The sequence below is a fragment of the Eumetopias jubatus genome, unplaced genomic scaffold (assembly GCF_037043125.1).
Source record: "Eumetopias jubatus isolate StellerSeaLion01/CBP00866 unplaced genomic scaffold, mEumJub1_p1.0 scaffold_10, whole genome shotgun sequence".
In the NCBI taxonomy this organism is placed as follows: Eukaryota; Metazoa; Chordata; class Mammalia; order Carnivora; family Otariidae; genus Eumetopias; species Eumetopias jubatus.
In genome coordinates this window covers 27,455,640-27,483,269 of record NW_028274816.1, presented here as the reverse complement: position 1 = coordinate 27,483,269, position 27,630 = coordinate 27,455,640, and the positions used below count along the sequence as shown (strand labels likewise).

General features: G+C 58.3%; 3 protein-coding genes and 1 non-coding gene across 4 annotated transcripts; 2 read left to right on the top strand and 2 right to left on the bottom strand.

The window, feature by feature from the left end:
- Nucleotides 1-1,326: 1,326 nt before the first annotated feature.
- LOC114199136 (C-type lectin domain family 18 member A) lies at nt 1,327-11,129 on the top strand. Its single transcript, XM_088027143.1, has 12 exons — nt 1,327-1,471; nt 2,026-2,117; nt 4,109-4,348; nt 6,668-6,765; nt 7,177-7,298; nt 7,490-7,597; nt 8,194-8,286; nt 8,815-8,921; nt 9,514-9,643; nt 9,941-10,037; nt 10,501-10,592; nt 11,092-11,129. The coding sequence occupies exons 1-12, from the start codon at nt 1,327-1,329 to the stop codon at nt 11,127-11,129; spliced, it is 1,362 nt and encodes a 453-aa protein (XP_087883269.1).
- A 7,731-nt stretch (nt 11,130-18,860) lies between these two features.
- On the top strand, nt 18,861-23,124 carry LOC148163174 (RNA-binding Raly-like protein). The gene is made up of 5 exons (XM_088026914.1): nt 18,861-18,931; nt 22,086-22,139; nt 22,219-22,367; nt 22,500-22,625; nt 22,979-23,124. Exons 1-5 carry the CDS (start codon nt 18,861-18,863, stop codon nt 23,122-23,124), a joined length of 546 nt encoding a protein of 181 aa, XP_087883040.1.
- On the bottom strand, nt 20,689-20,759 carry TRNAG-GCC (transfer RNA glycine (anticodon GCC)). Its single transcript has one exon. It is a non-coding gene; the product is annotated as a tRNA-Gly (tRNA).
- A 2,524-nt stretch (nt 23,125-25,648) lies between the features above and the next one.
- EXOSC6 (exosome component 6) lies at nt 25,649-26,969 on the bottom strand. Its single transcript, XM_028095032.2, has one exon. It carries the CDS (start codon nt 26,919-26,921, stop codon nt 26,103-26,105), a length of 819 nt encoding a protein of 272 aa, XP_027950833.1. The 5' UTR covers nt 26,922-26,969; the 3' UTR covers nt 25,649-26,102.
- Between the last annotated feature and the right edge of the window lie 661 nt (nt 26,970-27,630).

The window sequence follows — 27,630 nt, the reverse complement described above, 5'->3', positions numbered from 1 at the left end:
AAATTGTCTGGCCATCCGTTGGAGGGAGAAGAAACTCCCGAGGCCCTGGGGTATTGTGTGGGGGGACACACAACCCCAGACCAGCTTAGGGGTCCTTGTGCCTGGCCCTGCCCCCGCCCCCTCCCCCATTCCCATGACAATACCCACTTTCCATCAGTGTTTCTGCCTAGAAAGCCAAGCCCACTTGCATCTCAGCAGTTTCCTGGTAGGTGACACCTGGCTCTGAGATGGTGCTGGCCTAGAGGTCAAAGGTCACAGAAACTCCAGAAGGAGGAAGGAGTTGGCTTCTGAGGCTATCCTTTGTGGTGGGTGAATAAACTTCGATTTGCCCTGAGGGGCAGGGTGGGGGGGTGTGGGCATTTGGCGATCCTGCAGGATAGCCTCGTCTTTTCTAAGAATCGTGGGCCACCGTGCAGGTCTGTTTCATTGTATTCTGGTGGGATCGGATCATGTAGGTCTCAGCCAGGCCCCAGAGCATCACGGCAATGTGCTGCCTGACTGTCTAGAGTCCGACTTGGTCCCAGCAGGACTCCAGTCAGCCAAGGGCATCACGTGCTCTCCTCTGCTCGCCCGGCCCTCCACTGGCCTGCAGACATGTGGGGGATGCGGAGGCCTCTGGGGCTGGGGCCCAGCTCCCCCCCACTGCCCAGACAGAAACTGCCCCGAGCCTGAAGGCACTCTTTTCCTCCTACAAGTGCAGTGCTAGCCCACTCCCCTACAAACCCAACCCCCAGGGCCCCCACCCAACGGTGGTACCTGCTTGGTATGTGGTTACCATCCGCCTATGTTTAATTCATGGCTGGGGGTTGGGACAAGCTTCCCAAGAAAGGGAAGAACTCCCCTGGGGTCTTGCCCAGTTCTTGCCTGCCTGCCCCAGGCCTGGCCCTGGGCCTGGGCCTAGAAGCTGCCGGTGGGCCTGAAGGACACTGTCCCAGCCAGGGAACGGCCATCATTTGCTAATCCGCCGCCCTGGAATGTCTGTGGGCCAATCAGCGGGGTCTCCCAGGGCTCCCCGAGGGCTCTAATAATCCTGCAATGATTAGCAGGGGCCACAGGGTCAGTGCACACTGCTCGGTTGGTTGTTGTGGGCAGGGCTGCCGGCCAGGCCCTCGGCTGGAGGAGGGAGTGAGCCCTGGGAGTGGAGCTGGCTGTCTCTTCATGCCAGTGCCGACAGGAGGCTTTTTGGACACACCGATTATTCACACCAGCCTCCCCCTTTTGTCTGCCAGTCCAGCCTGCCTCCTTGAGATTGTGAGTAGTTCTATCTAGCCTGGGAAGCAAGCAGGACGGCTGAGCCAGGCCACACCCGGAGCGCCCAACAGGCCCATGTTGTGGCCAGAGCCCTCCGCCAGGCTGGGGGGCCACCGGCCCGGCCTCCTGCCCGTGCTCCTGGCGCTGGCCCTCCTTGGCACGGCCTGGACAGAGGCGCGGCTACTCCCGCTGCAGGAGGATCAGGCTCTAACACCTGGAGGTAGGGGGCCCCTGGGTGAGGAACGACGCGGAACAGCTATGAGCACCGCAGATCGGTGCCAGGGGCCTTCTGGAAGCCAGTGCCCAGGCCTGAGCCCTGGGCAGGCTAGTGTGGTTTACAGAGCCCCCACCCCCACCCCCGCCACCACCTGGTAGCCCAGGGAACCAAGATGGATGGGGGAGGCTGGGACTGGGGAGCAGGAAGAAGGGGAGTGGACCCGGGCTTGGGGGTCAAGGAGGAATACCAGCCCAGAGTCTGTAGCTGGGGGCCCCAGGACTGCCCCCTCCACACACGCAGCCCATGGCCCCCCCTCTCTCCTGTTAGCCCAGCCCCCAGCTCAAGGGTCCCTGTACACCTGCCTCTCTCCCAGCCCCTCAGCTCTCTGTCTCCCATAGGCCCCCCATCCCCCCATGCCATGTCAGCTCTTGCTCATTAAGGGCAGGGCTGCCCTCTGAGCTTGCCATGGCGACCCCTGCCCCATCAGCCAGGGTCACCCGGGGGGAGCCCAGGTCCTGCTGTACAGGGGGCCTGGCCTTGTCTCCCGCCCGCCCCAGCCCTGAGCAGTAAGGAGGCGTTCCTGCTCCTCTCCGTGCATAACCGTCTGCGCAGCCGGGTGCACCCCCCCGCAGCCAACATGCAGAGAATGGTGAGTACCCCAAGGCAGGCTCGCCGAGGGGGTAGCCGGAGGGGCAACCCCGAAGAGGGCTCAGGAGGCCATGCAGGTGGCAGGCGCCCTTCCGCCTGGGCAGGGCCGGGGAGCAGCCAGTCACCCTGCCCACTGGGGGGACCGTGCCTTGTTGCTAGGGCTCTGCAGCGGCCTGCTTCCCAGAAGGACAGTCCTTTGGCCTTTCCTCACATCCCATCCCGTTGCCCTGGAGACCAGAAGACATGGAAGGAGCCCCGCAGGAAAGAGGAGCTCCACAAAGGAGTCCCAGCAAGATCAGAGGGGCAGAAGACTGGGAGGGAGAAGCATCCTGCTTGAGGGAGGGGGCTTAAGTGTGACCAGGACGCAGTGCTTCTTCAGGGTTTATCTGGGTGACTAGGAGGGGCCCCTCCAAGGTCCCTGCTCCTTCTCTGGGGGCTGGGGTAGGACCTGCAGGGTTGGTGGTATCATCCTAGGGCCCAGAAACGCTGCCCCAGCACATGCTAACAGGCCCCGGGGTGAGGGCAGGATCGTGTGGGGGTGGGCAGGGTTCCTCATGGCTGCCTCCCATAAACTCCTCCAGGCTGGCTCAGTGGTGGTGACCTTGAGAGCTCTCGGGTCAGTTTCCCAGGAGGTGGGGGTGGGGCGGGCCGGCAGGAAGGGGTTGCTTCTCCCCCTTTCCCTGCTCTGTAGAAGCTCTGCCTCTCCTCAGGCCCAGGTCCTGGCTCCCATTGCCCATGCCTCATGCTCCCAGCTCAAGTCCCTGGCGTAGAGGTGCTCCCGCTCATTGGGTCATCGGTGTCGATGATTTTCACGCACCTTTGGCCAAAGTCTTAGAAATCAGCATTTCATAAAAGATGAGATGAGAACGGAGCCTCACCTCTCAGCCTCTCTCACCTCTGTGGGCCTCTAGGGCTTTTACCCAGTGGAGGCTAAGCCTCTTAGGGTGGTGCAGGGCTGCCAAGGGGCCCCCCCAAGCAGTCCCCACTGCTCCAGCTCCAGCCCTTGTCAGAGGTACAATCCGAACAGCCATCCAGCCCACGGTGGGTCAGGCCGTGAGCACAGCACTCTGCCCCCCGTACCCTATGAATCTGCACAACAATCTTACCCTCCAGGCACCTTACTGTCCCCATTTCACAGATGAGGATGCTGAGTCTCATGGAGATTAGGGCACTGCTAGAGGCCACACAGCTGGGGTGAGCTGGCTGGGCTGGCCCAGGGCATGGTGATGGGGTGACCCAAGTCTTCTTGATTGCTGAGCCCCTGATTGAAGAGGGGGGACGACTGGGTGGCCATGGGGGTATAAGGGCAGGTCTGCTGGTGTGTGGATGGAGACAGAATATCAGGGCCACTCCAGCGAACGGTGCTGGCTGGGGCCAAAGCCCTGAGGCCAGGAGCCTCTCTGGCCCTGCTTCCCCGTTGGCACCCCATGCAAGGCCATGTAGGGGGGCAGGACAAGACAAAGCAGCCTGGCTGCTGAGGCCTTCCGCATCAAAGAAAAGCTAGATGGAAGCAACCAAGCCTTCCTGACAATGGCTAGAGCCAGCTGTACCTAACAGCAAACACAAAACCAGTTTGAATGGCTTGGGCCCTGCCCCGGGCTCACATTACCAGACAGAAAAATCTACCACAGAAGCCCATCCCATCGCCCAGGCTGGCACTGCTCAGGAACACCCATCCCCTTGTGGGGTGGTGCCTAGGGCAGGACCGAAGGGTGCCCACACTGGGGTCAGGAGGATGGCAGCTCTCAGTCCGGCTAGAGCCAGGCTCCGGGTCAGGTGCCCAGACCTCGCTGGTGCTTTTACCAACACATCTCCGAGAGCTCCTTGCAGGCCAGGTTTGACCTTCCCTGGCCCCGGGGTGAAGTGGGCGAAACAAGACTTCCCGTCCAGTGCTCTCGGCATGACCCCTGCACCCGGGGGTGGAGGAGGGAGTGGGATCACTAAGGCCTGGCCCAAAGGTCCCTGCTGACATCTCTCTTGTGCGGCCCCCAGGACTGGAGTGAGAGCCTGGCCCGATGGGCTCAGGCCAGGGCGGCCGTCTGCGGTGCCCCAGCCCGGAACCCTGCGTCAGCACCTCGGGCCACGCAGCAGGTGGGCTGGAACGTGCAGCTGCTGCCCGCGGGCTCGGCGTCTTTCGTCGGCGTGGTGGGCCTGTGGTTCGCAGAGGGGCGTTGGTACAGCCACGCGGCAGCCCAGTGCGCCCGCAACGCCACCTGCAGCCACTACACTCAGGTGAGGCTGTGGCGCTGGCCCCCAGGCCCCCGGGGTCAGCTCAGAAGGGCAACAGGTCGTCTCCACACTGGTGGCTACTCTTCCAACAATTTGTAGACTTTTCCTTTTTTCAGCTCTAAGTATGAACTATTTTAAACATAAATCTAGTAATGGACCCCCTTTTACTCACCACCTACATTTAGAAAATGTTTAACTTTATTTGCTCTCATCTCTTAAGAAAAAAACCAGCAACTAGGGGCGCCTGGGTGGCTCAGTCGGTTAAGCATGTCTTCGGCTCAGGTCGTGATCCCAGGGTCCTGGGATCGAGTCCCGCGTCGGGCTCCCTGCTCGGCGGGGAGCTGGCTTCTCCCTCTGCCTGCCGCTCCCCCTGCTTGTGCAATCTTGCTCGCTCTCTTGCTCTCTCTCGGACAAATAAATAAATACATAAAATCTAAAAAAAAAAAAAAATTTCCTGTGTTTGTAGCTATAGGTCCTTTTAAACTTATCAGCTTTTTTTATTTGCACCTTCTCTCTTTCATTCTTTACCAGTCTTCCCAGAGGTGTATCTATTTTAACAAAGCAGCTTTTGGTTGTTTTTATCCTTTTTCTTTTTTTTTTTAATTTCTGCTCTTATCTTTATTATTTACTTACTTTTTTAAGTTTATGTATTTTGACGGGGTGCCCCCATTATTTACTTTCCTTTACTTTATTCATTTACTCTATTATTTTTTTATATTCGATCCCAGGACCCTGGGATCATGACCTGAGTCTATGGCAGATGCTTAACTGACTGAGCCACCCAGGTGCCCCTTTACTTCTTTTTTTAATTATTATTTGAGGGGGGGCAGGGGGAGGGGCAGAGGGAGAGAGAAATTCTCCAGCAGACTCCCCGCTGAGCGCAGCGCCTGACATGGGGCTTGATCCCAAGACCCTGAGATCATGACCTGAGATGAAATTAAGAGTCAGATGCTTAACCAACTGAGCCACCCAGGCGCCCCAACCTTTCCTTACTTCTAAGTTATTTGCTTGAGATTTTATTGCATTGAATTTATAGAATGCAGCCCATGGGATATTGTTCCTTTGGTTTTTCTTGAATCTTGCTTTGCGGTTAAGTGAGGGGTCAATGTTTGCATAAGTTTCACGCATTCCTAAAGAGAACATACGTTCTCTAATTACTGAGTACATATGTCCGTGTCTCCCTACTGCACAGCTGTCCTTTTGAGTGCTGCAGGAGTTTGCCTAACTATTCCCCTCAGGAACACCCATCCCCCTGTGGGGCGGTGCCTAGGGTCCCCTGTACTGACTATGCTGTTTCCAAGCTGTCCCTGATTTTAAGATTTTCAGTCCAAGTGTTGAATACTATCAGAGACCTGTACCTGTTAGCTTTTGTTGCATGACACACTACCCCAAAGTTTAGCATCCTATGATTCTGTAGGTTGGCAATTTGGGCTGGGCCCAGTGGGGAGGTTCTTCTGGTCTTTGCTGGGCCCATGAGCGAGTGTGGTCAGCCACTGTGTGGGCTGGGAGCGGGCTGTCTGGTGGGCTCACCTCAGCTGGCTCACTTCTGCCTGTGGGGTCTCCAGCCCTAGGTTCAAAATCAGCTCAATATCATTTTTTTTTAAATGACTTTATTTTATTTATTTATTTGAGAGAGAGAGAGAGCGCACGCACGCGGGCACACGCGCACACACACGCACTAGCTGTGGGAGGGGCAGAAGGAGAAGCAGAGAATCCCAAGCACACTCTGCCCTGAGCCTGGAGCTTGACACAGGGCTCGATCTCACAACTTTGAAATCATGACCTGAGCCGAAACCAAGAGTTGGAAGCTTAACCGACTGTGCCACCCAGGCACCCCCAGCTCAATATCACTTCTGCTGCATCCTGTTGGCCACTGCAAGCCACAGGCCCAGCATGATTCAAGGCTGGAAAAGAGAGTCCTCCTCTTATTGCAAAGAAATACAAAGGCACCTTTAAGAGTGGGCTGTAGGGAGGGAAGGGTTGTAGCCACGTGTGCGATCTGTTGCAAGGCCTTTGACGTCCAAGACGTTCTTTTGCCACTCTCCCTCCCAGCCACAGTTCTCTCCTTTCCTCAGATATCTGCTGATCCAAACCTCTCCGCTCCCCCCACCCAGAAAGCCTTCCTGGGCTCTCCCTGCCTGTCCTCATAGCTCTGCCCAGCACAGCCACTGCTCCTGAGGCCCCAAGGGAGGTCTGTCTGCCTTGTTTGGGGCAGAGGCTGTGTCTCCCCTCCCCAGGCAAACATCATCAGTGTTGTCGGCCCCCAGACTGGGAGTGGGGGTGGCCCGTGATAGGGTTTCTGAGCCACCGTGTCTCCTGCAGCTCGTGTGGGCCACGTCGAGCCAGCTGGGCTGTGGGCGGCATCAGTGCTCTGGGGCCCAGGCAGAGACGGAAGCCTTCGTCTGTGCCTACTCTCCCGGGTAAGCCCCCACCACAGCAGCTACCCTACCGTCCACCACTGGGCTGTGGGGTGGGGGACACTTTCACCCAGGGTAGAACGCTCAGCCACCCCCTCAAAGGCCTTCACCCCTGGGTCTGCACCCTCACAGGGAGAGGGAAGGAGGAAAGGGAGAGGGTGTGGAAGTGGGCAGCCCCCGAGATTCCAGCCAAGCCGAATGTGGCCCCTCCTTGGCAGCACCATTCTGCTTTGCCTGGTGGAAGAACGGAGTATTCGTATTAGTTTGGAGGCTATCTGTCCTTTCCTAGGACATCTCCCCATCTCCCCCAGCTCCCTGACTCCCTGGGTGGGCCAGAAGGAGCTGAAGGGGCCGGTGGGGCCGACGGCAAGGCCCACCCCTGCCCTTGCAGCCCTCTGGTGCTTGCTCTCACAGAGGCAACTGGGAGGTAAACGGGAAGACAATCGTCCCCTATAAGAAGGGCTCCTGGTGTTCGCTCTGCACGGCCAGTGTCTCCGGCTGCTTCAAAGCCTGGGACCACGCAGGGGGGCTCTGTGGTAAGCGCCCCACCCTGCCTGCCTCCTGCTGGGGCAGCGGCTACGAGAGAGCGCGATGTGGGGAGCCTCATGGAGGGTGGCAGCACCCACTGGGACTGTCCTCGAAGCCCTGGCCCTTGGCACCTGGGGAGGCAGCCGCCTGGCCCGCCTGAAGGAGGGCCCCCTCTCAGAGTTCATCCTCATCTGACCAGAGGTCCCCAGGAACCCATGTCGCATGAGCTGCCGGAACCGTGGCCATCTCAACATCAGCACCTGCCACTGCCGTTGTCCCCCCGGCTACACAGGCAGATACTGCCAAGGTGAGGAGGCACCCGGAGCTCCAGGTCACAACTGCCCGGGGGCCCCGTGAGTGAAGCCCAGGCCAAGGCCCAGGCAGGCAGCCGCAGGGGTGAGGAGGGACACACATTCTAGCGTGGTGTGTCCAGAGGCCGTGTGGCACCCGTGGCACCCGCTGAGAGTGCGTGGAGAGAGTCCGGAGGTACTTGCTGAACACCGCATATAGTCATTCAACCACCAGCCTGAGCACCTGCCGGACCCTGAGCCGTGTAGGGGATTCAAAGTGGAATCAGCTTTGGCCTTGAGGCCCTCGGATGGCGGAAGGAGGACATTATCACGATCTAGAAGTCGACTCTGGTCCCACTCTCCCCCTCCCAGTTCTGGGACCACAGGCAGGTCACCCCCCCAAACCCCAATGTTCTTCTCTCTACAATGAAGATCAAACCAGACCCCAAGCATAGCAGCAGTCGGAAGCCCTGCTGGGGTTCCGTCCTTGAGGGTCTTTCTTGTCACGGTTGGCCATTCCCCACACTGCGAGGCCTGTGAGGGGCAGCACGGGGTCTGGGGGCTGCAGGCTGAGCTCCGTCCTCTCCCTCCACCCGCCCCCCACCCCGGGCAGTGCGGTGCAGCGTGCGGTGCGTGCATGGCCGGTTCCGGGAGGAGGAGTGTTCCTGCGTCTGTGATGTCGGCTATGGGGGAGCCCAGTGTGCCAGTAAGTCCTCCCCCGAGGTCCCCCGATGATGAGCCAGGCCACGCCCCGGGAGCCCCGCACCAGGGTGCTGCATCCGGCTCAGACCGGCGCACGGGAACCCACGGGGCACATGTCTTCCCGGCTCCCTGTTCAGTCACATCACGCTTGGTAGCTTGAAACCAGCCACGGTGGGGGTATTCACACCACAGAAATTGGCAAATGCCACAAATCTTTTTTGTTTTTGTTGTTACGCGAGAGCAAGCTGGATGTTAACACATTCCCCAACACCCCACCGACTCCCACCCACCCTCCAGCTTGGAGAGGGTGGCCAGAAGAAGGGGCTTCTTTTGTTTTTTTAATTTTTTATTGTTATGTTAATCACCATACATTACATCATTCGTTTTTGATGTAGTGTTCCATGACTCATTGTTTGTGCATAACAGCCAGTGCTCCAAGAAGGGGCTTCTTGAGCTTAGCTCCCTGGCAGGGTGGAAGGCGTGATGGGTCTGAGGCCCCCCCCCACGCCTAGTCAGGCTCCCCTGTCCCCAGCCAAGGTGCACTTTCCCTTCCACACTTGTGACCTGAGGATCGATGGAGACTGCTTCCTGGTGTCTTCGGAGGCAGACACCTACTATGGAGCCAAGATGAAATGCCAGGTGACGGTGGACCCCTGCCTTCCCAGGGACCCCCCCCCCAGGGTCTCAAGCGAGGGTCTTCATGGAGGAACCATGGACTAAGAGATGGTTCCTTCGATTTCTCCTGCCCTGACTCTGGTCATTACCATAAAGCAGGGGTCACAAAGTCAGAGGCCCATGGAAGCCAGGAAGTTCACTGAATGAGCTGAGGGACCCAGGGCGGGAGGCCCCACCCAACCCCCCTCTAAGGAGCCGTCCTGATTCAGCTCTAAGCTGCTGGCTGCCAGGCAGGTAGCCGAGTTCAGGGAGGCTAGAACTTGGGATTTTTCAAGAGAATCAGAAATTCAGATTTTCACTGGGATCTCTCGATGTATTAATGTTGGCAACCGATTCCAATGTATTCAGGACACTGAATACATGAAACAAAAGCCTCCCCAGGGCAGGGCCCCCAGGCCCAGAGAGAGAAGACGAAGGCAGGGGAGAGGAAGGGGGACCCCGATGCGCTGCGAAGCAGGAAGCTGTGGGGTGGGGGAGAGGGCATCCCTGGCTGTGGCGGGACGGGCTGGCCTGAGCTCTGGGGCCCTGCCAGTGTGACATGGAGTGGGGGTTACAGGGAAAGGGCGGGGTGCTAGCGCAGATTGAGAGCCAGAAAGTGCAGGACATCCTCGCCTTCTACCTGGGCCGCCTGGAGACCACCAACGAGGTGACTGACAGCGACTTTGAGACCAGAAACTTCTGGATTGGTGAGTGCCTGGCTGGGGGTGCAGGAATCTGCGTAGTGAAAACCCACCAGCAGACAGTAAGGGTGCTGTGGGGGCTGGGGGCCCAGAAGGGGACTGGCAACCTCCTTCCCTGGGGAGAGCACAGAAGGGAGGGAGAAGGAGAGTCACCAGGGGCTAGAAGAGCTAGGAAGGGGATTAAGGGCTGGCAGCCGAAAGGGCATGAGGCAGCAGGCTCCAAGCTCAGGGCGCTCCTCTCGGGGAACCTGGGCTCTGAGTGGGGCCCCGGGTGGTGGACCAACCTTAGTTGCCATGGTCCAGGGCTCACCTACAAGACCACCAAGGACTCCTTCCGCTGGACCACAGGGGAGCACCAGTCCTTCACCAGTTTCGCCTTCGGGCAGCCTGACAACCAGGGGTGAGTCCGGGGTGCCCTCCCTCCCCTGGGCTCCCTCTGTCACCTGGGCCCTTTGCTGAGCCTGAAGAACTGAAGAAGCTCCACTGAAGAACCTCCACCCAGCCCGCTGCCTGGCTGAGCCCCCTGAGGGCCTGGGCCTCCCCCGGTGCCCAGGAAGTCTGGGCCCGGCTGGGTGAGACACGGTGCTGAGTTGAGGCACACCCTGGCCTCCACAGGCTCACACAGAGGAGCGGGAACCCCAAAAGGCTTCATCCACTGTGCCCTCAGCGGTCCCTCCACCCCTCTTCCTGAGAAGAGCGGCTGAGGCCTGGGGAGCAGGCGTGGGAGCTGGGGGGGTGGGTCTGGCTCCCGGAGGCCCCATCTGTGGGACGGGGCTCTTAGACACAGGGGGGCCTGCTGGCGTGGAAGATGGAAGCCTAGTTTCATTGCCCCACGCTGAGCACCCAGCATCTCGGCCTGGCAGTTTCGGCAACTGTGTGGAGTTACAGGCGTCCGCCGCCTTCAACTGGAACGACCAGCGCTGCAAAACCCGAAACCGTTACATCTGCCAGTTCGGTGAGGGCCCCCTCACAGCTCCCCTCTTCTGGCCCCTGCTGGCCCGCTCCAGGGGCTGGGGTGTCCAGGTCACAGACCCGCAAAGTGTCTGAGCACGCAGGGCCACCGGGGAAGTCCTGCTCGGCGCTCCGTGGTCCCTGCGGGCCCCTGAGGCCCGGGGACGAGAGAGAAGCCCGGCCTCACGAAGCACGTCCCTGCGGCGGACTGGGAAAACAGCCTGGCCAGGGATGTCTCCACGGTCCCTTTCCCCCTGTCACCGAAGCTGCTACTTAGGGACCTGTTGGGTTCACCAGTGCTCCCTGATTCCCTAGAGCCTGGTGAACTGTGGCGGGGAACAGAGGGGAAACGTGGCCCAGAACCCGCCCCCAGCGGCACCTGCTGGAAAGGTCTGGAGTTCCACGTGGGAGCATAGCCATTTCAGGACCAACTGCAGAAAGGTCCCCATCCTAGGACTGCCCGGGCTGCCACTGACCCTCACTCTGTCCGGCTTCCTTTCCAGCTGAGGAGCACATTTCCCGGTGGGACCCGGGACCCTGAGACTCGGCCGTGCCCCCCGCTGCCAGCGCCCGGATGCACAGCCGCTCTCGCCCAGCTGCCCACCTGTCTGGAATAAGGGCCAGGCCAGGACTGCAAGCCAGCATCCACAGACGTCTCAGAGAGACCCGGCAGGAAGGGGGGCAGGGGGTACAAGTCAGGCCCAGAGGGAGTCTGCCATAGGGGGAGGGGAGCCGGGGCCCCTCAGCCTGCTGTTGATTGGGAAGGTGGGTGTCAGGCACCCAAATAGGAGGCAGGGCCAGCAGCCAGAAGAGACCACTCTCCTCCATGGTCGCCGGACCCTCTGGGGCAGACGGAGGTTCCTCACTGCCCAGGGTGCACCCCGCAAAGGATTAAACTAAGTTATGAATCAGCCGGACTTGCGACTGCTTGTTTTGAAGGGGAATCAGCCGACCAGAATGATCCTGGGAAGACCAGAGGATGCCTGAGAGGCTTCACAGCTGGCTGTCTGCTACCCACCCCTTCCCTGCCCACCCACGTGACCCAGGCCACCTTCTGGAAGCTTTCCAGTCTTAGCCCCTGAGTGATGCACAGATTTAGAAGCTTTGTTTGCATCCCTAACTTCCTGCTGCAGCTCCTCTCACTACTGGCTCTGTGGGCTTTGTGCTTCTGCTCACACCCTCTCCCTGTAGTCACTATGCGTGCTCCTGCGTGTTCCTCCTGCTTTCCTAGTGATTATCTGAATTGGGGGTGTGTCGTGGCCCCGGCTCCCTCCGCTCCCTACAGTGGTGAGAGGGGCTGTGTGGGCAGGTGAGGGCTGGGAGGTGCCCTCATCAGGGTCTGGAAAGCACCCCGGCCCATTTGCACACTGTGATGTGTGGAGCCGCTTTGCTGGTTGGAGGTGGGAGTTTGGCCCGGGACCTTGGAACGGAGACAACCGTAGCAGCCACAATTTTTATTGTTGCAACCAGGAGAAACACAGAAACGGCTCCGACTAACCATCGCAGAAAAGGAATTTATCAAAAAGACAATGACTTTAAAACGAGCAAAGGCAGTTCTCCAAAGAAGCTATACAAATGGCCCACAAGCACAAAAACACTAGTCAGTAAGAAATCCACAGGGAAACCACACTGAGACACCACTTCACACCCACTAGGACAGCTGTTATCAGAGAAACAGAGAATAACAATGTTGACGAGAACTTGGACCAGCTAGAACCCTTATAGGCTGCTGGTGGGAGCTTGAAATGGTGCAGCCACTCTGGAAAACAAGTTCGCTGAGTCCTCAAGGAGTTCAGCGCAGTTACCACGTTACCCAGCAATTCCACTCCTAGGTCTGTACCCGAGAGAACTGAGAACAAATACTCAAATCCTTACACACAAAGTTCACAGCAGCATCGTTCCCAACAGCAAAAAGGTGGAAACCAGCCAAACGCCCACCAGTGGATGAGTGGACGTGCCATAGAATATTATTCAGCCATTAAAAGGAACAAAGAACGGATACAGGCTCCAAGGTGGATGAACCTTGAAAACCTTATTCTAAGTGAAAGAAGCTAGTCACAAGGGGTCACATATGGTACGATTCCATTCAGATGAAATACTCAGAATAGGTAAACCCACAGAAACAAAGCACATCCTGGTGTTTGCCAGGGGACGGCGGGAGAACAGGGAGTGACTACTCAACGGGTCTGGGTTTTATTTTGGAACAAAAATGTTTCGGAACTTAGCGGTGGTGGTCTCACAACATGGTGAATGTACTCAATGCCACCAAATGGGTTACCTCCATGTTATGCGAATTTCACCTCAATTAAAAAAAAAGGGAGGGGACCTGGTCACAGGGTCCTGGGGAGAGTCAGAGAGCCACGCCCCAAATTCTGCTGCAAAGTCAGGCCAGGGAGACACTCGTGCCACGGCTGCCAGGCACTGGAGTCCCCTCTGTGGCAACCCCACCTTGGCCTTGAGAACTACAACCCCGTGCCCTTCTGAGCCCAGACACCAGCTTCGAATCCAGCTGCACGCAGCCTCCCCCATCAGTCGTCCTGGCACGGAGGCCCTTCCCCAACCCTCGTGTTTCTCAACGCCATCACGGGCTTTGTGAGTGCAGGTGGCAGTGACCGTGTCCTACCTGAAAAGTCCACCCCAGGCTTCTCATCCAGAGGTGAGGTGGCTGAATGCGGAGATTCTCCAAGTCCGTTTGCAGCCCGGCAGCACCGGCATCACCTGGGAACTTGGTAGAAAAGCAAATTCTCGGCCACCCCCAACAGACTGAACGGGGAGGGTGAGGCCAGGGCTTGGGTTTTGGTTTTTTTAAACAAGATCTCCAGCTACTTGAGACACAGGCTCTTCAGACGCAAGAACCACTGGCAGAGGTGGAGAGTTTTGAGCCTAAAGTCAGAACACCTGAATTTCAGGACAGGTTCTGCCACTTACCCCGTTCCTTTGGGCAAGTTACTTAACAAGGAGACCAGTCATCCCAGTCTGCCTGGAACTGTCTGGGTCTTAGCACTCCAAGTTCTACATGCTGGGAAACCCCTCAGTTCCAGGTCGCCCTAAGACATCTCTCTGCCTCATGTTCTCCTGTAAAATGAGGATAACTGGGGCCCCTGGGTGGTTCACTGGGTTAAAGCATCTGCCCTTGACTCAGGTCATGATCTCAGGGTCCTGGGATCGAGCCCCACTTCGGGGCTCCCTGCTCAGTGGTGAGCCTGCTTCTCCCTGTCCCTCTGCCCCTCCTGCCGCTTCTGCTCTCACGCTCTCTCAAATAAATACATAAATTTCTTCAAAAAATTTTTAAAAAATGAGAATCATAAACTGAGTTGGTACACTTAAGTGTCTGAACCAGAGCCCGAAACCAGTAAACACGGATGAACGTCAGCCTAGCTGAGCTCATGACCTAATTTTTTCGATTCTTTCATCCACAGAACACCATCTAAACCTTACTTGCTAAGTAAATTTGTGAAATAAATATTAAGTGCTTAGAACTGTGCCTGGTGGGTAGTAAATGCTCAGTAAGTCTTAGGCTCATTTTTCTTCTTCACTGTTAGCTTAGGTTATGCAGCCACAATTAAGTCCAGGTTTCAAGCAACCATCTGAGCAAACAATTAGAACCATCCACGCTACTCAGACTGGCCCCACGGAATCCGAAGTATCAATACACTCAACCCCATTTCACATTCTTCCTACCTCCATCCTCCAACTTCAGAATCTGTCCCCTGATCACTTTGCCAGGTTTTTACCAATATAAATTAGCAAAATCCCTCGGTTCTTTTGGTGATTCAATATCCTCCTTCTGGATTTGAAGTCATCATCCCCCTGGGGCCTGCAAGGGTCTGACTTGTTATTTCGGTCCAGAGAAAACAAGGGGTGGTGGGAGAGGGCACACAAGGGGACTCCCTCACGGCAAGTCATTAGGGGGGTGTATTGTTTAAGGAAACGCTAGCTGGGGGCCGCCCCTCAGCCCTGTAGCCCACTAACCGTGAGGGAGGGCGAGAAGCTCCACCTAGACATGCGCCCAGGGAAGGGGTATGGGTTTGGACAAGTAGCCAGCAAGTTTCCGCCTCCAGGGTGTTCAGAACAATCGAGAGGTAGCTGCTGCTGGCAAGAGAGCCTGGCGGGGGGGGGGGGGGGGGGGCAGGGGGAGGGGCATCTAAGTCTTCCACCTTCCCAAAGAGCCTCATTCTGATGGCCTCTGCCCTCCACTCTCCATTCTTTCCCAGTTAGAGACCAGGCAAGGGTGTGAGGCCACCTGATGGTGTCAGTTTCTAGCCATTGATCAAGCTGTTAAGATTGGTTTTCTCACTCTTTCATCCTTGTAGCTGCAAGATATAAAAATTCCCTGGTTTTCTAACCATACCTTGAGCAGAGAATTTGGGCCCTGAGCTTGTCTTTTTTTTTTCTTAAGATTTTTTTTTTGACAGAGAGAAAGAGAGAGAGAGAGAGCGCGCGCACGTGCGTGCACGCGCGCGCACAGGCAGCAGTGAGAGGGAGAAGCAGGCTTCCTGATGAGCAGGGAGCCCGATGCGGGGCTCGATCCCAGGACCCTGAGATCATGACCTGAGCTGAAGGCAGACGCTTCAACGGCTGTGCCACCCGGGCGCCCTGAGCTTGTCTTTCTTTCCTTCAAGCTGTGTGGTGCCATTAGCACAACCCTCTGACCGACAGCCCCTGACTTTGGGGTAATCTTTATACTCTTCTATGTCAGGAGCCACCAGATCCCCAAAACCTTGCCTTTGAGGGACGCTTTGTTCTGGGGGACCGCAGGATTAAGTGTCTCACCATGGCATGCCATGGGCCGCCGGTGTCCTGCCCCTTCATGCTAGCAGGATTTTCACCGTCCTCTGGCCACTACCCAGCCTTAGATCGCCCCTGTTTCCTCCTGGGCTTCTCGCTCCTCTCACACAGGAGTCCTATTTTGTATCAATCAAGGTTCTTGTTTTAAGCAACAGAAACTAATCCTGGCGACTCTACACAGAGAAGGAATTTGCCAAAGAGACTGGTGAGTTCCCAGGAGCTCTGGGAAAGGCCAGAGGATCAGGCCTGGAAGGCACCTCACTGCCCCTGCCGAGCACAGACGCCACAGTCAGTGTCACCAACGTGGGACGGGGCTGGATGTATCTGCTGCCGTTGCCACCATCACCTGCTGGGACGAGCTGCGTCACACTGACCGCTCGAATTCAAAGTCAGGCCCATGGGTCTGATGGCAGGGGCCACGTTGTGTGTCCAGGCCCTAGGGGCAAGGAAGGTGGGGAGAGGGAGGCAGAAAGGGGTGTTTTCAGCTCTTTTCCTGGGAGGCAGTTTCTGTCTCCAAGCTAGGGGACACCTGTAACACAGGAAGGGGGCTCAGATGTGAAGTGGCCGAAAGAATGACTCGTGTCCACTGCAAAAAGCCACCTGCTACATCCAGGACCCCGGCCTGCAGTGCTGCCCTCGTCAGCCCAAGCCCTCACCAGGGTTCTCGCCCCCACTTTGGAGCGGGTCATGCAGCCATCCGGCGCCAAGACATGGCAGCCCGGAGGTGCTCCCAGGACCAGACTCTGCTTCCAGCCGATCCCCCTGGGCACCTTCAAGTAAGTTCTCTGACTTCTTGGAACACGGCAGTGGTTGCAAGGCAGGGGCCGGAGATCCCAATGTTCCTCTTAGCTTGCTCTCCACCTGACCCCGGATCCAGTCCGATGGGGGTACCGACAGCATCTGCCCTGCAAAGCTGCCAGGAGGGTTCAGACGATGGGTGTGGAGTCTGCAGCCCAACGTCCAGGAGATTGTTGGAATTCAATCATTGCTGGCCGCTGCTTGCAATATATTTTAGTGCTGGGGATGATACAATGACCCTTTCCTCTCTTCCGGGGAGCGCTATGAAAATCAGTGAACTGCTTCGCATCCGTTTGATGAATTCAGGATGGACACATCTGGGAGGCAGCTCGGGGAGCTCCGGAGATCAGCTGTCCAATATATCCACCCCCTTCTGCTCCTCTCCTTGGTCTTGATTCTGGTCCTTCTACCCACTTGGTCTGTTTCTGTCGTCTGCTTTCTTCCCACCTGATGCTGATGTCCCCTGTCCCTGTGTCATCGGCTGTCACCCATCATGACTGTTTCATGAATCAGGCACTCACGGCCTGGGGGAACACAAGAGGGCGTGTCCCTTTGTGAGAGATGAATACGGAGCACAGACCTCCACCCGTTTCCGGCGCTTGGCCCCTGTGATAGTTAATTTTATGTTTCAATCTGGGCCACAAGGTGGCCAGAGATTTGGCCAAATATTATTTTGGGTGAGTCTGTGAAAGTGTTTTCGGATGAGATCAACGTTTGAAGGGGCTAAGTAAAGCAGATTGCCCTCCCCAGTGTGGGTGGGCCTCATCCAATCAGTTGAAGGCTTGAATAGAACAGAAAGATTTACCTTCCCAAGAGTAAGAGGGAACTCTTCCTGTCTAACTGCCATTGAACTGGGACATCCGGTTTTTGTTTTGTTTTGTTTCTCCTGCCTTCAGACTTGAACTGAAACTTTGGCTCTTCCTAGGTCTCAGACCTGCTGGTCTTTGGACTGGAGCTATGCCATTGGCTCTCATGGGTCTCTGGTTTGCTGACTGTAGATCTTGAGATTCGTCAGCCTCCATAATCATGTGAACCAATTCCTTATAATAAATCTCTTTCGGTATATGCCTCCTATTGGTTCTGTTTCTCTGGAGAATCTTGATTAATATAGCCCCTGAGTGGGGGAGGGGCCCAGCCATGCCCCCAGGCTTGTCTGCTCTGGGCTGAAGGTGGCACGTGCCCAGGAAGATGCCCATTACACATTGGACAAGGTTTGCCATTGATGGTGAACTTCCCAGATACTCCACTAGCCCCCTTGTGATAATTAGCCCATGATTGGCAATCTGGGGGCCATAAATGGTTTTTCCCACTTGACCCTTCCATCTTGGGCACAGTAGGCATTTCTATGTGCCCATGCCCTGTGTGGTATACATGGGTGTGATTTTCTGTCCCCTTTGGATATTGCAAATGTGAAGGTGACCACAGGTATAAAGTTATGCCAAAAGAAAAGCCGCAGAAAGCCAGGCAAGATGGAGGTGCGGGCGTTTACCTTGGCGCATGGTCATTTGTGTGATGTGTCCTTGAGGGGATGAATCAGGACCACCAATGGAAGAAAAAGTCCAAGGTGACAAATTGCCAACTTCCTCCCAATTAAACACTCGGTCTGGATCGTCAATGCCTCGGGGACACTGTCGCCAGTCTCCTGTTCCTCCCAGAAAGCAAGCAAGCAGGTGCTGAGTGAGTGCTCTCAGCGCTTGTATGGCATGAAGTCTTGAGAACGGGAAAAAGAAGGCTCACATTTGTTACCGTCTTGGCAGCCACGGTGGACCACGGATGATGATCACAGATTGAGGAAGAAAGGGGTTGGGGTCAGGGAGGGGCCCTGAAGTCACAAGCGAAACTCTGGGGTCTGATCCAAACCCCACACAAAAAATGGAATGATTTAATGGGCTTCCATCCACGTATTCCGCAGACATCAACGGGTGCCTGCTGAGTGCCAGGCCCTGAGCACCGAGGGGCGGGGGTCCGCGGTGAACAGAAGCCCCTCCCTCTGCCACGGGGGCAGTGCTGCTGTCTCCAGTGCTGAGGCGAGGAGGAGAGGAGCCCAGAAACAAGAAGATCTGCCGTGACAGGTGCACAGAGGCTGCCTCGCTGGGCGTCTCTCAGCCCTCCCCTGCATGGGTTCAGTGGACTCTTGCCTCCCCCACGGAGAGAGGGCAGGGGGGTGTCCAGCCCCAGCCCCGGCCAGCTGCAGGCTTTGCTTCTCACTCAGAGCCACCCTGGCCAGCTCCGCCGCGGCCGGCCCCCCAGGGCTTAGCCCGGAGGTAGCTGGGGCGCGTGGGCCAGCAGCAGGCGGGCAAGTGGGCAGGCAGACGGGCAGCAGGAGGACATTCGAGCATTGACTCTGGCCAGGGCTAAGGGTCTCCTCAGAGGACACGGAGATCACGAATATTTTCCCTTCTGCCTTTTGACGGTACCACACCCAATTCCAGGCCACGGGCAATGGGGCTGATTCCCATTGTGGGTTTGGGGTGTGAAGGAGGCCAGGCGGGGCTGCCCACTGACCGGGGCCGTGCTCTGCCGCGTTGCCTCTTACAGAGCAATACCCACGGCCTCGGAGCGGAGGAGCAGGGAAGGGCCAGCCTGGAAGCCAGTGGGGCCCGTGAGCACCTGGGCCCTCCTCTGCACCCCTCCCTCATCCTCTCAGGCTCTGCCCTGCTCTCCTGTTCTCTCTTCAGTCTTCGACATGGCTGGAGAGCCCAGGCCAGGCCCAGCCCACCCGGGCCAGAAGAGACATCAGGGCACAGCCATCTCCTGGTGAGTCTGTGCAGGACTGCCCGCAGCCTGCCGGGGAGGGAGGCTGGTGGCTGGCTTGTCCGAGGCTCTGGGTTCCCCTGAGATGGAACAAGATCCCCAGGAGGCCAACTCAGACTACTCACTGTGGCACCTGGAAGTCTCTTCTCCCTTGGCCTCAAGTTTTGTCTGTAAACTGAGGGAGATGACCCAGTTCATTCCCAGGGCCCCCGTCACTGATGTCACCCAGCACCACCCTGCTGACAGAGACCGGTGCCCCACCTCCCACCTGGAGCCAGGTCTGCCCCAGGAAGCCCCACCTGCGTGGTGCCTGGGGGCTTCTTCCAGCTAGAGATGTTTGGGAAGTAGCAAATGGGAACATGCCTGGATGAAATCTTGCCCCTAACTTGGGAAGCTTAAAGAAAATGTTAGGAACTCTTGAAACATTTTCAGAAAGGAGCTCACCAAATTCTGCCAGCCAACATGCCATCTTCACAGGCGTAAGGACATGCGTCCTTTGAGCTGGGCATCTGTGGTGGCCTCACTCAGCTCCTGGCCCTCCTGTGGGCACTCGGGTGGTTTCCACCTTGCGGTGGAGGAGGCGGTAGGGCAAGTGTTTGCTGTTAGGAACCACACTGTGTAAATGCCCTGGTGCTGAAGGTTCTGGTTGCTTTTGGGTTTTGCCTTGCCTCGTCTTCCCGGAAGGGAGATGGCAGGGCTGAGCTGGGGGCTGCTCCAAGAAGTCTCTGCACCTTCAGCTTGACCTTGACACAGATGAGGCCCAATCTCTCCCTGCCAGCACCCGCCTGAGGGTGTGTGTCACCCTGTGAGTGTGCCAGTGTGGGTGGCTTTGCCACTGCTTTTGTTCTGGGCTGATGAGTAGGTGTCTGCTCCTGGGTAACACTCGGTTCTTTAACCTGGTGTTTCTTCAGTGATGCAGAGCTGCCTGTGAGCTCTGTTGGTTTGCCATGTGTCTCATGGGAGACTCTAGGGGTTTTGTAATGATCTGGCCCAGGGGACTCCAGGAGGGAGGATGAAGCCCTTTGTTGGGGGGCGGGGGGCGCTGGGCCGCCTGGATCTGGGGCAGCAGTGGGTGGGCAGCGGTGGCCGTGGCTCGAGCCCTCAGGATGGTGCCCGGAGGAAGGGCAGGGGTGGCGATGGGATTCTGGTGGCTGCTGAACTGCTGAATGACGTCTCCGTAAGAACGAGTCCAGTCCAGGCCTCCAAATGGAAGTTTTCAACCTGAAGGGAAAGGTTTGTGGTGAAAGACTTGCCCCAAGTCTCCTCCCCCTGCCCCTGGCCCTCAGGACACTTGAGGTGGCTTGATCTCTGCCCACAACACCATTCTAAAGCTGCGTCCTGTTTCTCTTTTCGTGGGGAGCCCCGACTTGCCAACTGTGACAGTCCAGACCAGGGACCAGACGCAGCTGTGCAGCCATGGGAGCAGGCAGCTGCCCCCTGAGGGGAAAGAGGCAAGGCCACAGGATCAGGGCACAGGCTTCAGCCCTGGCTGATGACGGAGGGTGGGGTGGGGTGAGGGGCCCCCCTTCCTCAGGCCCAGAGGGACTCTGCCTGCAGCAAGCACCGCTGTGGGGTGCATGGGGCCTGACACCCAACTCCCAAACCCATCCCACCCCATCTCAACTCGGGCAGCTCTCAAGTCTGTGCTAAATGGTCAGTGAAGTAACATTCCTGTATCATTCACTCCTGGCTGCTTCAAAAAGTCATTTTAGGAAAAAATGCAAGAGAAGGTGGAAAAAAAAAAAAAAAACTTAACCGGCTGCATTGGCCGGGAATCGAACCCGGGCCTCCCGCGTGGCAGGCGAGAATTCTACCACTGAACCACCAATGCTACACGGCAGGAAGGTTTGCCACAGAGACCCAGGTGGTCTAGCAGTCGCCGGCTCCGCGTCTGCTCTCCATCGAGGTTGTGGGCCTGTCGGTGAGGGACGGGTGGGGGGACGCGCCGGACAATCTAAGGGAATCCAGACCAGTGAGAATTTTCTCGGAGCAGTCGCGCCCAGCTGGGACGCGTCAGCTTCAGATCCGCCCTAGCCCCCAAGCCACCGCCCGCTAGTTCCTGGCCCCCAGTAGGCTGCCAGTTTCGGCACCGCGCCGGGGACCCGCCCCCGCCCTACCGCGACCCCCGGGGGCTGGGTACGCAACGTCCCCGCGTTCAGCCGTCAGGCTTTCCTTTCTCCAAGGACGCGCCTCCCACCAGCGGAATCAGCATCCCTGCGGCTTCCAGGCCGCCCCTCCAGACCTCCTGAAGCCAGAAAGCGGGGGCGGGGGTGGCCGGAACTCGCACCCGCGGGCCTGGGCGCGGGGGAGTCAGGATGAAGGGGAAGGGGTCCTCCGAACGTCCTCCAATCAGACCCAGTGCCCCTATAGACCTCGCCCCTCGTGGGCTGGGCCTGAGCTGGGGGCGTGGGCGCACATCACCCGAAAGTTGTTTTAGAAACTGTGCTGCCCCCTGCACGCATCCCTTCCCGTCCCCCTCATCACCCCTCCAGCCCCAGGCGTAGGGGGAGCCTGAAGCTTCTGCAGCTGTGTCCCCACACAGCCTCGCTGCCCAGGCCGGGACCCACCAGTTCCCTCCCTGGAGATGCAGGGCAGAGGAGAGAAGGGGCAGAGGACGGACGGGCAGTGAGAGTCTGGGACCTTCCAAACTCCTCCCGTCTCCACAGGCCTGGAGCAAAGAGGAGGGTGGCCTGGCTACAGCCCTCAGCCTGCCTGGCTGGCCCTGCCAGTGCTGGGCGGCATCCTGGCCATCCCCACGCAAGGATTAAAGGCTCTCACATCCCCACCGTGGCTTTGGGCCCCGACTTAACTCTTCCCTTTCATGTTTTGCCAGACTAAGATCCAGAAGGTCAGCTGTTCCTGGGTCAGGCAGAGGAAACTTTGGAGGGCCCCTATCTGGCTGGCCAGAAGGCTGTAGGCAATTGTCCCCCTCCTGTCACCTGGAGCCACCTGAAAAGTGCCCCTTCTCAGAGGCCAGACATGGGGAAGCTGTGGTCTCCCAAAGTGGCCTTGGTTAAGTCCCTCAGGGCTCTTCTAATGGAGAATCCTGGCGTTCTAAGGAGAAGTTGCATGCCTCAGTTTCTTCAGGTTACACTGTGGTCTAGGCAAGGACTCTGGCCATGGAGAGTGACCCCTTCTCCATTTGTCTCTGTTGTAGCAGGAGTCACTATGACCTGGACTACAAGCTGTACAGCGAAGATGTCCTCTACGGGTAAGTGGGTCTTACTCCTCCGTCCTCTGGGTAAACTGGTGGAGCTGCTCGGTCTGACTCCCTCTCTGTCCCGTCCCAGTAGGGTGTATGAATTCCCAAGGATCCCTCCACTCATCAATCGCATGCCTGTTAAGATCCGGAGGACCCAGCTGGGCTTGGGAGTCAAGAGCAGCTTCAGTGCCCACAAGGGTGCCAGGAAGAGCCACCTGCCCCAAGAGCAAATAAAGCGTGAGTGAGGGAGCACAGCCCTTACCTACAGGGCTAAGGAAGAGCTGGGCAGACCTTAGCCGTGAGGTCAGGCCGGGAGCCCTCTGCCCTCCCGGCCTGGTGGGACACCAGCTCTGGCCCCTCTCCAAACAGTCCAGATTGAGGAGCTGCACTCCATCAGGGGCGAGCTAAGCCAGATCAAAGCCCAGGTGGACCGTCTACTGGAGATTCTGGAGCGCATGGACCAGCAGAGGGACCAGCTTCCAGGTCGAACACCTCCAATTGTGGGCCCACATTCCCAGTGAGCTCCAGCTTTCCTCACAGCTGAAGGTGCCAGGGCACCTGGGGTCCTGCACCTGGGGGCTTTCTGTCTGCAGGGCTCCTTCCTGCCCTCCCTTCCCCCCTCCCTCTAGTTGTTCCATTGGCTTGGAGACCCTGTGGCTTCTAGGTTGTTCTGTGAGGCCCCCCCCCAACTCAGCAGCTATCCAGAGGCAGAACAGTGTCCCAGCCCCTCCCCATCTTGTCCTCTCAAGCCCTGGGCACCCTTGATCAGTGCTGGGCACCAAGTGGCCTCTCTGAGATCAGCTGGGGCCTCCAAACCTGGCCATTAACTGGTGACTCTCCCTGCACAGGGTCAGAGGACAGTGAAGAAACCAGGGGCCCAGGGAGTAAGGGTTCTTCATGCAGAATCAATGAACTCCAGCAGGAGCCCAGGGGCCAGAGGGCCCATCCCGAAGCAGACAGCTCTGAGGACAGCACGACCCAGAGGAGGCAGTGAGTGGCCTGGCGCCTCCCCTCACCCTCACCCTCCTTGCGTTTGGCTCCTTGCGGCCTCCCTGTGAGCAAGGGAGGGCCTCAGGTCCGTGCAGGAGCCCACAGCGGTGGTTGAGGGGAGACATGTGACGTCTACCCCATACAATCCCCAGAAGATGGGCCCTGCACTGCTTTTTATCCTCTCGACACTGGCTGGATGAGCTCAGGGGACTAGGGGCTTGTTCTGGCTTAAAATACCATCTTCTCCTGGAAGCTGGGAAGTGTACTTTGAGCAGTGCAGAATGGCCCCAGACCCCTTGCCTGAGGCCCCAGAACCCGTTAAAACCCACTTCTGCCTTTTTCCTGCCCCGCCCCATCTTGTCAGGTACCATGCTCCCTGGGGAGGAGCCCTACCTGCCCTACCATATCCTCCCCCCTTACTGGTGCTCCCTGCGGCAGGCCAAGCCCCACGTTTGTTTGGGCCATCTCTGCGAGGTCCGGGATGCTGAGGGGCTGGCAGTAATGAGCCTTCCTTCCTCCATTTGCCCGGCTCTGCCCCTTGGACTGCTGGGCTCTGGAGGGCCCTTACTGCTGCCCGGGCCTGAGTCACATCCGGGAAAAGACGACGCTCCATGAAGGGAATGCTCTGGTGGTTCTGGATTCCCAGGCGTCAGGAAGAATCTAGGGTAGCACCGAGCTGGCAGAGCTGCTGAGGAAGGGACGTGGGGCTGAGGGAAGAGGTTAGCAGGCAGGCCTACGCTTCCTAGCCATCCCCTGCCTCTCAGCTCTCCTGGCCAGAGTCCTGCTTCGGTTTTTCCTACAGGGGAAGAATCCGGCACTGGATCCGGAGGGCAGCCTGTAGAAGGGTGGAAGCCCTCCAGGCTCCTTCCCAGGTGGCTCCCTTCCTTGCCTCGTGTGGGTTTCTGAAGGCCTCCCGGGGGTGACTATACGACCAGAGGTACCCATTCTGGAATGAGTACGGTGAAAGCAGAGGCAACGTTCAGTGAGACCAGCCAGGAAGCCTCCCCGTAACGGTGGCTTTTGCTTTGGAGGTCGTGTTTCCAGATAGGGGCTGGGAGGGAGGCCGGCAGCTGCCTAGCACAAGCTCACCATCCTCATGAAGCCGAGGCCGTCTTGCAAGGGGCAGCGCCCAGGCCCCCCTTGGGTGCACGTCAGCCCCTGGGGACTGCCGGTACCACTCTGGCTGCTCTTCCCCGCCCCCCCACCCCCCCACCCCCCCCCCAGGCCCTGCCAGTTCCGAGTGTGGAGCATCGTGCAGCGGCCAACCCAGCTTTCTCCAGCTACAGTGGTGCCCAGGAAACACTCACGTGCCTACAGTGCCCCTCCAGTCTGAAACTGAGCTTTAAGCTCCTCAGTGTGTGCCCTACATAAGCCCTTTGGTTCCAGACTCCCCATCCATCCTAAAAAGCTATCCTTCAGAATAGGGCTATCATTTTTATGTCTGTTTCTATCTTGTCTCTTGCTGGTGTTACCATGTATTTCAGATCTGCTCTGGAAATTATGCCAAAGGGAGAAAAATAAAATGTGTTTCTTTTCCCCGGTCAGGGGTTTTTGGTGTGGTCTCCAAGCCTCATTCTGGTCCTGGGGCTGCCTCAGGCCAGGCCTTCCTGGAGAAGCTGAGCAGGCCCCTGAGTCACACACCTTCAGAAGCTCCTAACTAAGCCAGGGCACACAGAGGGGACCAGGCTGCCTGCCTTCTTCCAATTCAGACCTGAGCACAAACTCACAGGGCTCAGGAGCCACACAGGAAAGGTTCCACTCTTGTGGTCACTCAGGCCAGCTCTGCTGTATGGAATAATGGCCAGGCTGCATCTCGTTTCCCAACATCCAGAAGCTCTTGCTCCTGGAAGTTCATCTGCACTCTTCCAGAAGCCAAGACTGGAAAGGGGAGCCAAATAATAAAGCCAGCCTGATGGGGCGCTTGGGTGACTCAGTCAGTCAGGCATCCATCCGACTTTTGATTTTTGGCTCAGGTCCTGATCTCAGGGTCATGAGATCAAGCCTTGCATCAGACTCTGCGCTCAGCATGGAGTCTGTATGGGATTCTCTCTCTCTTCCTCCCCACCCCTGCCCCCAACACATGCACTCTCTCTAAATCTAAAAAAAAAAACAAAAACAAAAAAACCAGCCTGGACCCCCACTTCTTACCAGCAGTGGAGGAGGCCTCTAGCTTCCACCCAGAGCCAAACCCCTTCCAGCTACCCACCCCTGAGCTGTGGTCTTGCCCAGCACCAAACCAGAGACTAGCGTGCTCCTCAGCCCATACAACCCTCCATACTCGTGTCACACCTCACCAGTGGCCAACTGTGGTACTCAAGGAGCAGCTTCTCCTCCTTCAAGGCACATTCCCCCACACCAGCCCCTGCACCTCCTTCCGTTTCAGCCGGCCTCTTTTGCTTATGTTGGTCTAAGGAACAGGACACATTCCAGGCAATGCTGTCCCAAGCCCTCGACCCCATGGGTCCACTACTCGGTGCAAGAGTCTTGCTCCTTTAAATTCACTACCGAGAAGAACCACAATAGAACACTTCTCCAGATACAAAGGAGTTTGTTTTAGCTCAGATATAAATGAGAAGACACAGCCCCCTTGTCCATTCTCTCAAGAGCAGACCAATTACATAGAAGGGAGTCACTAGCTGGCCTGCAGAGTCCATCCCTTACAAGACAAAAGCTTCAAGTCCCGTTTTCCAGGCGAGTCCAGCTGAAAAGTCCTTTCCAACTTGGGAGTCAGGCCGCATTCCCAAGTTTCTTTGGGTCGTAACTGGGAAGCACCAGCTCACGTAGAAAAGTTTCTTTAACGGAAGTCTCTAAAAAACTGTCCCAACACAGCTGTCCAGTGCATTAGCTCTGTGCACGCCTCCTCAGATCCTGTCCAGCCCTCTGAATTCTCAGCTCCGTGCAGTCTGGAAGCTGACGGCACGGGTCTTTTAGGGGACGGCGGCAGCTCGGCCCTCCGCGTCCGTCGTTGCTCAGGCTTCTGGTTCAGGACGGCGCGGCGGCGCCCCTCCGGCGGGCAGCCCGCACCAAGCACTGCTGCAGGACGGGGTAGAGGCGCTGGCAGCCCTCCAGGCCCAGACGCACCGCCTCGGCCCAGCTCTCGGTCGGGCCGCCCTCCCCGCTGCCCAGCAGCCCGGCCACCTGGTTGAGCACAGGCATGAGCGCCACGGTGAGGCCGGCGGCGGCGTGCTCCTCCTCGAGGCGCGTGGGGTCCAGCAGCCAGGTGGGCGCCGGCTCCGGGGTGCGGCTCAGGCCGCAGCCCACCACCAGGTCGTACATCTCGACGCCCGCGTCGGCCAGGGCGAGCGCGGCGGCCGTGAGCGCGGCGGCCAGCGCCGAGCCGCCGTCCTCGAGCAGCAGCGCCGACACCTCGAGCTGCGCGCGCGGGTAGCGGCCCAGGCGCACCGCCGGCTCGAGCGCCTCCTGCAGGGCCAGCGCCAGCTCGCGCTCCTCCCCGCCGCCCGGAGGCGCGCGGCGCCGGCGGCCGGAGAAGGGCGCGCGGCGGAAGTCGCAGAGCAGGCGGCCGCGCAGCGCGGCCGGGGCCTCGCCGCCCGCTCCGGCCGGGCCGCCACCGCGTTCGCTGCCCTCGGCCTGCCGCGGGCCGGACACGGCGCACAGCACCTTGGTGCCTCCCGCCTCCAGGTAGGCCGAGCCCTTGGCCTGGCTCAGCAGCCCTGCGCGCGCGTACACGGGCCGCAGCCGCGTCGGGTCGCGGGCGGCGGGCGCCTCATCCTTGTCGGCCGCGTACAGCTGCGGCGGCTGCGACTCCTCGGGCCCGCGGATGCGGCGGTGGTCCCCGGGCATGGCGACGCCTGGCGTGCGAGCCGCTTCCGCCCGCCGACCCGGCCTCGCGCGCGGGTTCTTCCGCTTGCTTAAGCCGCGCGCCCGCGCGAGGGCTGTCGGGATAGCGGCAGGCGGCGCCGCACCACCCCCTGCTGTCCTGGAGGGAGAACAGCGAGCGCCGCCGAGCCCCGGGGCCGCCCCAAGGACCCTTGGGATCTCGATGGATGAATGGTTGGACGGCCTGGGCGGCCTGCAGAAATGGGAGCTGGGCCGGTCTGGCTAACCTCTAGCCTCTCGGGCCAGAGCAGTCCCAGGCCGTACGTCTTTGTCCATTCACTTGTGTAAGTTGTAATTATTTTAATTGTGCACTTACTTGTGTCACTTTCTCATACATGTTCCCCTCTGGTTCCCCCAAGAAGGCAATGGCCTTTTGTCTTCCTGCCATCGTCAGTGCCCTGGCTGGCACAATGCTTGTTGATGGATGAAACGGCCTCTGCTGCACTGGATTGTGTATTCTTTGTACCCCTGGGGGTCCTCACCTGGCATGTGTTTGTTGAAGCCAGGTCCTCAGCACCCTCCCCCTGCATGCTTCTCTCACTGCAAGCCGGGACAGTCCCTCACCCCCAGGCTGGTGACAGCTAGCCTCTGCGGCTTCTCCCAGCATAGACCAACTTTCCCCCCTCCTTCCGAGTCAACGGTACCAAGTGAACCTGGGCCCCACGGCCACCTC